This window comes from Phyllostomus discolor, chromosome 5, assembly GCF_004126475.2.
Source record: "Phyllostomus discolor isolate MPI-MPIP mPhyDis1 chromosome 5, mPhyDis1.pri.v3, whole genome shotgun sequence".
Lineage (NCBI taxonomy): Eukaryota > Metazoa > Chordata > Mammalia > Chiroptera > Phyllostomidae > Phyllostomus > Phyllostomus discolor.
Genome location: NC_040907.2, coordinates 27105147 through 27119915, shown reverse-complemented (window position 1 = coordinate 27119915; position 14769 = coordinate 27105147). Strand labels below are relative to the sequence as shown.

Sequence of the window (14769 nt, the reverse complement as noted above, 5' to 3'; positions counted from 1 at the left end):
CTTTGGTTCACAGGCTGGTGCTCAATACAATGAGCCACACCAGCCAGGGCTATTTACTTTTCAATTAACCTTTCTTATTGGGAAATATGACACAATTACATTTTGAAATACAAAATCAAGATAAGTGTAAATAATTGTTGAGCAGACATGTTATCATTACAGCAAAAATAAAAAAGTTTCAAGCCCTTCCCAAATACACCCCCATGTCTCCTTCCTGAGGACACCACTAGCCTGACTTTTATGACTATCACGTTCTTCACTGTTCTTCACTGCTTTATCACATATTAGGAAACTTGCTTTATGACAAAAGTGGAATTGCATAGCAACAGGGAAAAGATGGTCTTTTCAATGGAGGTTCTGTGACAATGGGGTATCCTTATTAAGTGTATACAAAATGAGACCTCTATCTGACTTCATCACAAAAATCAATTCCAGAAAGATTAAAGACCTAAATGTGAAAAGCTAAGTGTTAGGGAAAGCCCCAAAGTCTAAATTCAGGATAGATTCTGATTCAAATTTGTAAGAGCTTCAACAGGAGAAACTTACGTACACTGGCAAAGCTCCCAGCGGTGTCCAGCTGTGAAGAAATCCCCTCCCTCCCAGGACAGGGTCTCTTTTTCATAGGGGGTTAATAGTAAAACCATGTGGAGAAAGAACAATGCATTTCTACATTAACAGATAACATCAGGCAGTTATCCACACTCTATACATTCATTACCCTCCTTCCTGGAGGTATCTTCAGGTGGTATTCCAGCTTTCTGGGTAGTCCACCAAGCCTGAGGCTACAAGGTTAAGCAGTCACAGAAGGTTAATCAGAGAGTTCAGTCTTCCCCAGATGCCTGTACTACTGGAGGCATGTTCATTTCTGACTTCCCTTAAACTAAACTATAAAGTCCTTAGAAGATAAAAGAAGGAAAATACCTTTTGGACTTCAGAATAGAAAAAGTCTTAAATAAAAATACAAAAATGTTTTTAAAAATTACAAAAGATATTTTTGGTCAGGCAAAAAAACTTAAATATGAATTGTACATAATAGTATCAATTATAAATACCCCAACTGTAATAAAGACTTTGTGGGTGTAAAGGAAAACATCCTTGTCCTTGGAAATGTGGGAGTTAAGAAAAGTCTTTCTAATTAAGTGAAATATGAGTCGGCAGGCCTGGATTGAGGCAGGAGAAGGTTTCCACCTCCTCCCTAGTGTAATGGGGCTTCACCAGGATGTAACTCCCAGCGCCAGGAAAGCCCCTCCTCACCCCTTTCACACTTTGACCTCCCTTTAAATCAGAGGTTGGTCGAAGTTGGGAGTTGGGGGAAAATGCTGCTGGAAAGAGTGAAGCAGAAGAGATTCGGAAGCAGTCATGAAATCTGTGGGGAAAAGAAATATCCAAGACAGCAGAATAATGTTCCCAAAATCTTTCATTCTCAAGACTGTGGGACTCAAATTTCAGAAAAAGATGCCCTTCCCCAAAACCCTATCCTAAGAAGTCTGAGCATTTAAGGCAAATTCACTGATTAAGTGTTTCCATCCCCAGGGATATCTGTAACAAAGGAAATCCTGTTTTCTTTTTAGGATTTTATTTTTATTTTTTTAGAGAGAGGGGGAGGGAGAAGGAGAGGAAGAGAAACAGATCAGTTGCCTCTCACATGCCCACACCTGGGGACCTGGCTTGCAACCCAGGCACGTGCCCTGACCTGTAATTGAACTGGCAACCCTTTGGTTCCCAGGCCAGGGCTCGATCCACTGAGCCATACCAGCCAGGGCACAAAGGAAATACTATTAAATGCAAATGGTCTGTTTTCCTCTCTTTCCATCTTTACTTGCTTATTCAGTTACAGAATTTGTACCTCTAACATCACACCGATGACAGTCCACCATATGTTTATCTTCATGACGGAAGTGTTTGTCTGCATCAGTACTCTCTAGAGCTTCACCGTCCAACACGGTAGCCACCAGCTACAGGTGGCTCTTAAGCACTTGAAATGTGGCTGGTCCAAAATGAGGAATGCTGTAACTGTAAGTACACACCGTATTTTGAAGACTTCGTGTGAAAAAGAATACAGCCCTGACTGGTGCAGCTCAGTGCATGGTTCTGCTCAGAGTGTTGTTCTGTGAACTGAAAGGTCCTGGTCCCGGTCCACTGTTAGAATGTGTTGCAGCCCCTGGATTACAAGAGATAGCTCAATGTCTCTCTAATACCACCCCTTCGAGACTTCAATATCCCCAGCTGATTTCTGCTCTTTGCAACCTAAAAAGTTCCAACTAATACAGGGGTGGGCAAAAATAGGTTTATAGTTTTAATCCAACAAATACAAGAATAAACTGTTTCTAGTACTCACAACTGTAAACTTACTTTTGCCCACCCCTGTATAATTCAGTTAGAGACCATAAGGGAAGGAGAACAGTAAATGGAGTATCATAAAAACTTTAATCAAGTTTTACCAGATTTAAAAATGAGCATGTACAAAATCACTACAGTCCTGACCCTCCTGTTTTCACAACATAATGAGCCATGTTAACTGATTAATGCTGTCATTCATTGTTTATTAATCAGAAAGTTGTGTCCTCTCTCTTTTCTGTCTCCCAGGCACTAGAGTTGTTGATGGAAAAATGTCCTCTCTTCCACCAGCTAAAACTTTGATGGGCTTCGCTGCTACTAGATAAGATGCAGATTCCTCTCTGGCTCCAGGGATGGCAAGTGCTGATCTTTCTGGGGATGCAGCTCAGCTGGTACTTCTAGGCTATGTCACTGAGACAAGCTGATACTTCTTTGATGGCTGATAGGTGTGTTGGTCTAAGAGATGCTTCAGCACCGGATATGAAGTTTTGTCTCTTGCTGGTGGAAAATCAATTGGTCCAACCACTATGAAGGTCAACTTGGCAATATCCATCATACAAATGAATATACCCTCTAGCACAGAAATTCCAGTTTTAGGAATATACCTTACATATATACTTGCATGTATGAGAAATGAAAATATGCAAGACTATTCATTGCAACATTCTATAAACAAAAGATTGGAAATCCCAAAGTCCATCCATAGTAGACTAACTAAATAAACATACATTCAAAACAGGGAATATTATGCGGCTATAAAAAGAATAAGCTGGCAATTTATCCACTGATGTGGAATGACCTCCTTGGTATACGGTTAAGTAAAAAAAGGAACGTGCAAATGCACTTGTATAGGAGGTTGCCATTTATGCTTAAAAAGAAAAACCATATATTTGTATTCTCTAGGATATAAATAGAAAATTCTCTGGAGGGATACACAAAAAAAGTTTTAGCTATAAAAAATGGCTGTCTTTAGGTAGAATCTGATGGTGGGAATGGAGGTCTGTGCTTTTTGAACTTTGTGCCATGTGACAGTTTTCCTCATTAAAAAAATAAAATTCTAATTTAAAACATGTGAGATGGTGACATTTTAAACAGTAGTTCCCAAATGCCAACCTGTAAATCAGTGAAGGCCCATAAATAATTATTAATTCACCACAAAATCAGAAAATAATAACAATGTGTGAATTTCCCATATTGCTAAATTTAATTGGAAGAACCATCCTTTATTCTTGATTAAGTACTTTGTATAGAGGTGTTAGTAGATAATAGTTATCAATGTAGCACTTATATACAAAATGGGCAAAATTAGAAGTTGGTATCATTATATCAATAACTCCAATTTAGAGCCCTGAAATTTAAAAGCATAGAATCACTGATTTAGACTTGGCTTTGGTTCTCATGTTGGATAATCTGTGCTTACACATTATTTCTGAAGGCATTCCTCCTGTGTATTTCATGGTGCCGAGTAAGTGATGAATTATAGCTGAAGGCTTTTCCACATTCATTACATTCGTAAGGTTTTTCTCCAGTGTGATGTCTCTGATGTTTCTTAAAGGATGAGTCGTGCCTGTAGGCTTTTCCACAGCGGTTGCACTCATATGCTTTCACTCCTGTATGAACAGTTTTATGATTGCTAAGGTGGATCCTCTGCCTAAAGGCTTTCCCACATTCTTTACATTTGTAGGGTCTCTCCCCAGTATGGATTCTCTGGTGATGTGTTAGATATGCTCTATGACTAAAGGTTTTACAACATGCAGTGCACGCATAGGGCTTCTCCCCAGTATGAATTCTTACATGTTCGCTAAGGTGTCGAATTTGTCGAAAGGTCTTCCCACATTCGTTGCATGTAAAGGGTTTCTCTCCAGAATGAGTTCTCAAATGTTGGATCAAACTAATGTTCTGGCTGAAAGCTTTCTGACATTTATCACATGCATAGGGTTTCTCCCCAGTGTGAGTTCGGTGATGCTGATTAAGAGAGGAGCGATGTCTGAAAGCTTTGCCACATTCTTCACATTCAAAGGGTTTCTCGCCGGTATGGATTCTCTGGTGGGTGTTAAGAGATGCACTTTGACTAAAGGCCCTGCCACATTCCTTACATCGGAAAGGTTTCTCACCAGTATGAATTCTCATGTGTTCCGTAAGATGAATGGGTTGTTTGAAGATTTTTTCACATATGTTACATTCATAGGTTTTTGTTCTTATATAACTTGCTGGATGGTTAATCAGATTTAATTTGTATTTGTTCCTCTTTCTAAGTGTGTCATATTTATGGTACCTCTGTTCTAGAATAACATTTGAACTCACAATATTTTCCTCAAATTTGTTAGTTTCTTGGCCTCTCTTCTTATAGGTCAAGATTGCTGGTCTCACATTTCTTCCCTGGGTGTCCCGATGCCTTTCTAATTCATCATTGTATCTGGAGACTTTTCTCAATGTGGAGTCAATGACATCATCCCTCATGAACCTTTCTGTCATGATGCCTTGATATAACTCTTCCTGTAAAATATCGTTCTTTGCAGTTGACATATAGGTTTCTGTTTTACTCTTCAAGTCTGAAAGAAATGAAAAAAATACAAATGATTCATATTCTTTGTGCTTTGGAATCAATTACTGTAGTGTGTATGGAATAGAGATTTAGATAGCAACACTTATGAAGTACATGTGATTTTAATTATATTTAAGTATGGTTATGCATCCTGGAGAGGTAATGGGCAATTAAATTGAGAGACAGTAAGCAGCCCTGGCCGGGTGGCTCAGCTGGTTGGGGCATTATACCACACACTAAAAGCCTGCAGGTTTGATTCCCTGTAAGGGCACATTCCTAGGTTGCAGGTGTGCACCGGAGGCAACCAATTGCTGTTTTTCTCTCAGAGAACATAATTTTAAAAAATATATCATCTACAATGGCAACAAAATATAGGGTCTTCAAGATGAATCTGACAAGAGAGATAGAATATGCACAAGACTTTTATGAGGAAAATCCTAAAACTTCATTTTAAAAAAATTAGGTTGAAAAGAGTATGTTTTGTGAACCAGTGTCACTTCAATAAATTAATGAATAAATAAATAAAAACTAAATTCTAAGAAAAAATAGGAAATATTAATAAACAAAGCAATATACAACATTTCTGGGTAACAGAACTAAATATCATAATACTAATCCCCCCAAATTGATCTAGAAATTCCAATAAAAATACTACCAGAGTATTTGTGAGTGTGTGGTAGACATTATATGATTTTGATGCATTTTATATATCTACATCTAAATACAGATATCTAAATATATATATTTATATATCAAAATGTATCTATATTTATCTATAAATGCAAATATCTAAATATGTACATATCTATAAATATCTATATTTATATATATTTCATATGCACTTATTATATAATTTGTATGGAAAAGCATGAGGCTAAGAAAAGACAGGACAATTTTAAAGAACAAGGTGGGGGAACTACCTCCACCAGATATAAAGTTTCACTGTGAAACACAGTAATTAAGACAGCCTGGAGAGCCCAGAAACAGACACAAGCATTATAAATGTGACAGGTGACAGAGTGCCATTAACTATTAATAAGTAACTATTAATAACTACAACTATAAATGATTCCTAGACTGATTATCCATGTGGAAAATATTAAACTAGATACTCATTTCACACTGTATATAAAATAAATTCCAAGTGAATTGAACCTAGATATGAAAAGCAAAATTTTAAAAAATACAGGATAATATATATCTTTTCTATAAATCAATTAAAAAAGAAAAACAATAATAAAACAATTGGGAAAGGATAAATATATAAGAAATTAACAGAAGAGGAATCCCAGATGGTCAATAAACATGAAAAATACATTCCTTCTCACTAGTAATCAGAAAAATGAAAGAAATAATACACCATATTCACCCACTGAATTGACAGAAATTTTAAAGTTGTCAATGCCAAATGTTGACAAAGATGCTGAGTTCTGGAAACTCTTAAAACCTGCTGATGTAAGTACAAATGCATGCTACTGAGAGCAACTGGTAATACCTAGCAAAAGGAAGAAGCATATACTCCGTGACCCAACAATTTGATTCTACCAATTATCCCAGAGAAACACTTGCATGTGTACACAAGAGAATATGTACATGAAGATTTACTGTAGCATCTCTGTAACCCCAAATTTAGAAACAGTGTACAGTCTATCAATGGGAAAAGGGGTAAATAAATTGTGATTTACTAATTCAATGGAAATGAATAAACATGGAAAATTATAAACAGTGCTGAATAAGAAAAGTAAGTGAAGGAATAAGAACATGCAAAACAATGCAATATATTGTGTAGGGTTATATACATGCAGGAAAAGCACAAAGACACATGGGAATGTTAATATTGAAACTCAGAAGACTTGGCTACTTGAAAAGGTAGGAGGGGAAAAGCAAGGCTCTGACGCTGTTTTAGTTCTTAACTGAGGTGGAGGCTACACAGAACTTGTTATAATGCTCCTTATGCCTTTCTAAACATCAAACATATTTCATAATGTGACAAAGTTTAAGGAGATTGTTGAAGACCACTAAATTTGAGAATGAATCCTGTGTTAATTTCTCTTACAGAAGTTGTCATAAAGTAGTTGCTACAAAAGTTAAGATATGTGAGTTAAAAAGAATGAGAATTGAAGCTAGGACTATAAAATGAAAGATGGCCCTAGCTTGGTAGCCCAGTTGGTTAGGGTGGTGCCATTCTGATATACCAAGATTGTGGGTTAGATCTCCATCAGCACACATACAAGAAAACCAATGAATGCATAAATAAATGGACCAATAAATCAATGTTTCTCTCTCTCTCTCTCTCCCCCCTGCCTTCTTCTCTCTCTAAAGTCAATAAATAAAAAAATTTAAAATAAAATAAAGTGAAAGATGGTGAAAGTGGAAATAGAATAAGAAAATTAAAGATTTGTAGAATTCGGCCCTGGGTGGTGTAGCTCAGTGGATTGAGCGCAGGCTGCGAACCAAAGTGTCCCAGGTTCGATTCCCAGCCAGGGTACATTCCTGGGTTGCAGGCCATAACCCCTAGCAACCGCACATTGATGTTTTTTTCTCTCTCTCTCTCTCTCCCCCTCCCTCCCTTCCCTCTCTAGAAATAAATAAATAATTTTTTTTAAAAAGTTACTTAAAAAAAAAAAGATTCGTAGAATTCAGTGAGAGTCTTGAACAGAGATCTGTTTTCTGTGTGGAGAGACCACAGACATTTGAATGAACAGAGAAAGGAACTTTCTACTGGAAGACTTCAGGATACTGAAGAAAGAGGAAAAATCAAGTTTAATGTTAATGGGGACAAGACATCTCTTCCTTCCAGAGTGACTTTTGCATGGTCAGTGAAGGAAAGGAGAGGCAGAGAGAGGGGTGAAATCAGGTTTAGTGCATGCCCTGTCCAGAGGCCTCAGCCTAGGAAGACTCTGCGCTCACCTGAACTGTGATGTCCTGGGCCTTCTTTCTCTGATATCCATGGCTCTTCTCCTTTCTCCAACTTGGAAATCACCCGAGGTTTGCAAAGTTCATATCCTGCTTATGAAGGAAAACAAGAGTATGATTGTTTATGCTGAGGTCTAAGAACCATCCCCAGAATTTATTTCCAGTCCTAGGATCCCTCAAAAAGGAAAGGGATGCCACAGCATGTCTTTGTATCAGCTCTACAAAGTAAAGGAAGGAGACTCAGATATGCCCTGGCTTGACACTCAGAGGAATGAGACATCTCTAACACAAAACCCAGGGCCAAGATCCAGGGAATCCATGACATCTAGTAATTTAGAAATAATGACTCTTCTGTAATGGGCAGGTTTCTGGATAAGTGTTTGGCTCATCCTTACCCACAGAGACCAGGTTCCCATAGTTCTCCAGCATCACCTCCCGGTACAGGCTCCGGTGAGCAGGGGTCAGTTGGCCCCACTCCTCCTGGCTGAAGTTCACAGATATGTCCTTGAAGGTCAACTGTTCCTAGAATATGAAATACATTGCTTTTCAGCCACAAACCACCTCCATGAAGGCCCATGGAGTTCTGAGAGTATGCTACATTCTGAGAGATTCTAAACTACTTTCACTGGGAGCCACCTCTGGATCTGTTTGGAGAGTCTCTGGAGATTATCATAAATAACTAAATACATAGAAGGGCAGATGGCCATACGTGCCTTAGAAGAAATTAAGCAGGGTAAGGGGAGTAGGGAGAGCCACAGTGAGGGAATGGATGATCTTCTACGTAGGGTGGTAGGGGAGGGCTTCTCTGAAAGGGTATTTGACCAGAGATCTGAATTCGGTGAGGAAGAGTTTTGTGGAAATCTACAGGAAGAGTATTCTAGGCAAGTGCAAAGGAACTAAGGTGAGATCGTCATTTGCTTGTTTGAGAAGCAGGAGAGTGAACAGTATCACTGGAGGCAGGTTAGCAGAGGGGAAAGTGGGAGAAGATGAGATCAGAGAGGCCCAGGGAGCAGAAGGAGACAGATGACTTTAGTACTTATTGCCCCAAAGGCCAGTGCATTCCTGCTGAGCTTAAATTCTGAGGCCCTGTTGGAATTAGGGTTAAATGCAAAGATGAATAGAACTGTCTGAAACTGTAGTCCTAGTTCCCCCTTCCTAGCCCAACTACTGAGGAGATAAAAAAAGATCAGCCCCTCTGCAGTGGTGTCGTGGGGCACTGGGAATGGGGTAATCAGAAGTGAGCTCCATCGAAGCTGTGTCTCAGCCAGAGCTCAGCCACAGCTCTAGGAGGAATAGGAATAATCAGTCCCCCACATTAACCACCACAGGGAAGGGCCTAGAGTCTCTCAGAAATAAACAGAATGTAAGCCCTGGCTGGCATAGCTCAGTGGATTGAGTGTGGGCTGCAGACCAAAGCATCGCAGGTTCGATTCCCAGTCAGGGCACATGCCTGGGTTGCAGGCCACAGCCCCCAGCAACTGCACATTGATGTTTCTCTCTTTCTCCCTCCCTTCCCTGTCTAAAAATAAATAAATTAATTAATTAAATAAAATTAAAAAAACAGAATGAAACAAACTATATATACAAGGTGTGTCCAGAAAAAGTCCAGCCACTATTAGTATAATGAGAAGGGTTTGTGCAAAATTGATGTAACCTGGCAGCCAAGGAAAGTGGACTGGAATGCCCATGGGTGAACAATGATGATTTCACTGTACTGGTTAGTGGGGGCAGTAGATGCTGTTGAGTGAGCATGTGTACTGTGTGGCCATCGTACTCAAAATGCCTGAGTGCAGCAACAAATCTGCATCAAATTTTAGGTTAAGCTTGAACATTCCTCTATGGAAACTATTTGGATGATTCAGAAGGCCACAGCTATGGGACCTGGTGGTTGGCAGCTTCATCACAACAATACGCCCACTCATGCATCATGTGTCACGTAGTTTTTTGGCAAAAACATCAGATCCCCCAGGTGACTCAACTACCCTACAGCCCAGATTTGATGCCCTGCAACCTCTGGCTTTTCCCAAAGCTAAAATCACCTTTGAAAGGGAAAGGCTATCAGACTGTCGATGAGATTCAGGAAAATACATCGGGGCAGCTGATGGCGACTGCGAGAACTGTGTGAGGTTTAAGATGCCTACTTTGAAGGGGACTTAGGCATCATTGTCCTATGTACAATGTTTCCTGCATCTTCTTCAGTAAATGTCTCCATTTTTCATATTACTTGGATGGATACTTTCCGGACAGGCCTCATATACTCATTTAATCTTCCACTGTTCTTTTATATACAGTATCTAGCCTACAATAAAAAATCATTAGACATGTAAATAAAGAGGGAAATCTGACCTATAATTAAGAAAATAAAAATCATTATTAGTAGACCCATAGGCAACCAAGTCACTGAAATGAGCAGAGAAGAAAATTAAAGCAATTATTAAAATATGTTAAAGAATATACAATAAAATGCAGAAGAGGTGAAAACTTGGTGGTAATTGAGGGGAAAGACAGAAATGCTAAAAAAAGAACTAAATGAAAATTCTACACCTGAAAAATATAATATCTAAAAAATCCATTGGACAGACTTAATAGTGCACTGGACCCTGATAAAAATGAGATCAGTGAAACTTAAGACAGAGATATATAGATATTATTAAAACTGAAGCACCAAGAGAAAAAAATCTGGATAATATCCAGTGGTTTAATATATATGTAACTAGAATCTTAGGAGGAGATAAGAGAATGAGTGAAAATAATATTTGAAGAAATAAAGGCTAAAAAATTTCCAAATTAACCCACAGATCCAAGATGCTCAGCAAGCCCTAGAAAGAACAAATTCAAAGAAAGCTGTGCCTATGCACTTCATAGTAAAAGTGCTGAAAAGCAAAGTTAAAAGGGAAGATTGTAAAAGTAGCCAAAGGAGGGAGGAGGGAGGGAGGGAAGGAGGGAAAGCTGGCATTAAAAAATAGCAGAAAGATAGCTGACTTCTCATCCCAAACAATACAAGCTAAAAGATCATGGAACATCTTTAAAGTGCTTAATAGAAAAAACAATCAATCTAGAATTCCGTGTCCAGCACAAGATCCTCATATAGAAAGGCAATATAAAGACATTTTTAGATCAACAAAAGAAAGCTGTGAGAATTCATCATCAGGACACTCACATTACAAGATATGCTACTTTCTTTAGGCTGGAGAGAAATGATGTCAGAAACTCAGAACCGAAAGAAGGAATTAAGAGTGCCAGAATTGGTAAGTGGGCATATATGAATGACTTACTTTCTTTTCCTTTTCTTAATTTTTTATGATACAATTTACTATTAAAAGCAAAAATAAGAACAATGTATTGTGGGGTGTATAACATATAAAGTGAAATGTATTATGATGATACACAGTGGGAAAGAGTAAGTGGAAATATAAGACTTTTATATTGTATGTGAAGCAGCATAATATTAATTGAAAGCAACTGTGCTATGTTAAAAGTGCACATCGTAATGACTAGGGCAACCACTGAAAACAAACCAAAGAAGTCTAGTTTAAAAGTCATTGGGACATAAAATAGAATTCTAAAAACTATTCCATTCGAAAGAAGGCAGGAGAAGCAGGACAAAGAAGGGATGGGGCGAACTGCAAACAAGGACAAGAGTGTTTACTCAGATCCCACCACGTCAACAATCATGTCACCGGTAAAGGGACTGGTGAAGCATGACCCAGTGATATTTAAGAAAGTCACACTTTAAATATAAAGACAAAGAGAGGTGAAAGGTAAAGGAATGGAAAAGGTTATACCATGCAAAAAGTAAAAGAACACTAGAGCAGTGATATTAAATCAGACAAAGTGGACTTCAGGAAGAGGAATATTACTAGGCATAAAGAGACATTTCATAATGATAAGTTCATCATGAAGACAACAGTCTCATGTTTATGCATCTGATAACAGAATTCAAAATAGAGCAGAACTGACAGAACTAAAGGGAGATGGAGACAAAATCAAAATAATCGGAGATTTTGACATTCTTCTCTCAGTAACTGACACAATTAGACAAAAATTCATCAAGGATATAGCTTTGAACAACTACCCACCTACTTAACCCAACTGACATTTATAGAACATTAGAGAATATACAGTTTTTAAAATTAATTTTTATTTTGAGAGCATTTTACTTAATTTTACATATAAATCTATTTTGAGATAGATTCACATGCAGTTAATAGGAAATAAATGGATATCCTATGTACTCTCTACTGGGGGCAAAGCAGTGTTGATTGGGGGCATGGGGGAACTTTCTGAGGCCGTGGAAATACTCTTTATACTGATTTGATTAGACGGTGTATACATACTTCAAAATAGAAGTACATACTTTCTTAAGTGTTTTATCCTATGTTTTTTGAAATGTAATCTTTTCCCGGGACTAAGAATCCCATCAGTTTTTGATAAATGCCAGGAAGTGAGGAATTCTGGAAAAGTGGAATGCAGAGGTAACTCTTTAAATAATTAGATTATTACTTCTTCCATATTTCTCTAAATAACTCTGCAGTTCATTTCAATCCTAGAAAATATAGTATCTGAATTAGCTGAGGAAACTGGGACTGTAAACAGCTGAAAAATATTGTAACAGATCATAAGTGAATAAATTCAAGAAATAAGTTCAAACCCTGCACCACCTAGTTTCAGAACCCAAGTTCTTCTTACCTAAAACGCTTCTGTTCTCAAATAATGTTTCCTCTTCAATAGTCTCCTTTTCCTTTGACTCAACAATTTTCCTTCTGTCTCACCTATCCTTCCACCAGGCAGTGAGGACACCCATTTCTGATGCCCTGTTATATTGGCCCAGGCTTCCTGGTGCACCGTGTGTCTGACCATTTCTTCTCCTCCCACTTTTTTAGCTGCAGTTTGACCTCTGCTCCCAATACTGTACGGGTCACCTCATGAAGTTCCCAGGTGGTATGTGTACCTCACCAAGAATGTCAGAAGTTTCTTCTCATTTATGAAGTTCGTTTTTCAGGATGACATACTCAATAAATAAATAAATAAATAAATAAATAAATAAATAAATAAATAAATAAATAAGGCTTATCTCAGATCCCAAGTAGTATCCATTGGTTTTTAAAGGCTAGAATGATATCATTCATTTTGCTTTCTTTACAGAAATTAGAAAATGTTAGATCTAGATATTGGTTAGTAATAAGAGTTACATGGAGGAAGGTATAACTTACTCTATGAGCAGATAAATTGTTACCACTATGGCCCCGTTTTCTGCACAAGAGCAACCTGCCTTGAGCTCCCTAGGTTGGATCTGTTAGCCTCAATGACCTCCCACTCCAAAAATATGGGGGCAAGGTACAGCTTTAAAAAGGAAGAGGCAGCTCTGGCTGGTGTGGCTGAGTGGATTGAGTGCCAGCCTGCGAACCAAATTGTCTCCGGTTCGATTCCCAGTCAGGCCACATGCCTGGGTTGTGGGCCAGGTCCACAGTAGGGAACACACAAGAGACAATAACACATTGATGTTTCTATCCCTCTCTTTCTCCCTCCCTTTGTCTCTCTCTCTAAATAAATAAAATCTTAAAAAACAAAAACAAAAACGAAGAAGCCTGTCAAAATAATGAGAGGAAACTCTGACCCACCTGGGATTCTGTTGTTCGAGCCCCAGACGTCCCTTCGTCCTTTGAATGTGCTCCCTGGGTCTCATCAGCATCCTGAGGTAGCAGAGCTGGGGAGGGAAAAGAGCCAAGAGGTTTGCATCTCCCCAGACAGAAAAGCTGCCTGCACACCTGCTGAACAGGCTCCTCTCTCAATGAAGGCACAGACAGGGACATCTAGAAGGCCTCAAGCGCAGACTGGAGCCTCATCAATGAGGGGGACCTGCAGAGCGTTGTTTTGGGCATTAGTATTTCCCAATGGTTGGTCCCAATGTACAGATCTATCAAGACACTCCTTTGTTCAAAGGTGTCCAACAAGAAAAAAAGTTCAGCCATTTCCCATGGACTTCAAGTCACTCTAGTCTACCTGAAGCATATTGTCCAGCACTGGTTTCCTCTAATCACCATCATTAACCTGGACACAAACATCAACTTCAGTTAGGCTACAACAGGCTTCATTCTCTGAACCTGCTGCAAAAAATTTGGACGTCTTTCAAGGCCCAATTCAGTGCTACCTGCTTTGTGAAAATTTCTCAGATAAGTACAGTTGGAAAAATGGTTCCTATCTCTTGTCTTCCAAAAGAACTTTACCATATTGCATTTACCATAGCATTTTCCTAGGTTACCTTCTACTATTTGGATCTGGGTTTGTGTCTATCTCCACCAATTAATAATCAGCATTAGAGATCGGTATTCATTTTTCTATCTCTCAAGATGCTTGATAAAGTCCCTGCCTGACACGGCTAGAATACAATAAATATTTGGCTGAATCTAAAGTGTTAAAGGTATGAATTAAGAGATCACATGAAACACAAGAATTCCTCTATCTGTTCATCTATCCTGCCCAGGTCACTAAATAGTGTGTAATCTTGGACATTTTCCCACCAAACCCATGTATTGCAAGGTAAAGTGAGAGTAATCAAGCATGTCATTCCTTCCTCTTAGCAGAAGATGAAATGAAAGAACTGATAGTGGTTTGGGGCTAAAATGACTGAAACCTGAGAAGGAAAACCACTGGAGGGTTTAAGGATGCAAACGGTTTTGACTTTGCTGTCACATGTCCACACTCAGGAGCCGCTGATGGGGAACATCTTACATTGAGTGTGGGATCTGAGGACAGGAGACGGAGCAGCATGGGCCAGCACAGAGCGCATGCCAGCAAGGAGCCTGTGCCGGGAGCACAGTACTAAGTACCACCTCCTTGGGATGCAGCCAGTGGAGCAGGTTTGAGTGCAGGCCTCCACGTTCTTCTAGAGGAGCAAAGCAGCAGGAGAGGAGGGATCCAGAAGCACCGATCATACAGCCAGAATTCCAGGACTCTCACAGCTATCCCCT

General features: G+C 38.9%; 1 protein-coding gene across 3 annotated transcripts in view; it reads right to left on the bottom strand.

The window, feature by feature from the left end:
* Positions 1-2319: 2319 nt before the first annotated feature.
* LOC114498004 (zinc finger protein 69 homolog) overlaps positions 2320-14769 on the bottom strand; it is a 28723-nt gene continuing 16273 nt past the window's right edge. For 2 of the 3 annotated variants that reach the window (XM_036025831.1, XM_036025830.1), the window contains 4 exons: positions 13420-13505; positions 8194-8320; positions 7793-7891; positions 2320-4889 (listed from right to left, as the gene is read on the bottom strand). In XM_036025831.1, the coding sequence (XP_035881724.1) occupies positions 3754-4889; positions 7793-7891; positions 8194-8227 (1269 nt within the window). In that variant the 5' untranslated portion in view covers positions 8228-8320; positions 13420-13505 and the 3' untranslated portion in view covers positions 2320-3753. The remainder of the gene's footprint in view (positions 4890-7792; positions 7892-8193; positions 8321-13419; positions 13506-14769) is intronic. The other variant, XM_028514031.2, reaches the window with a different exon arrangement.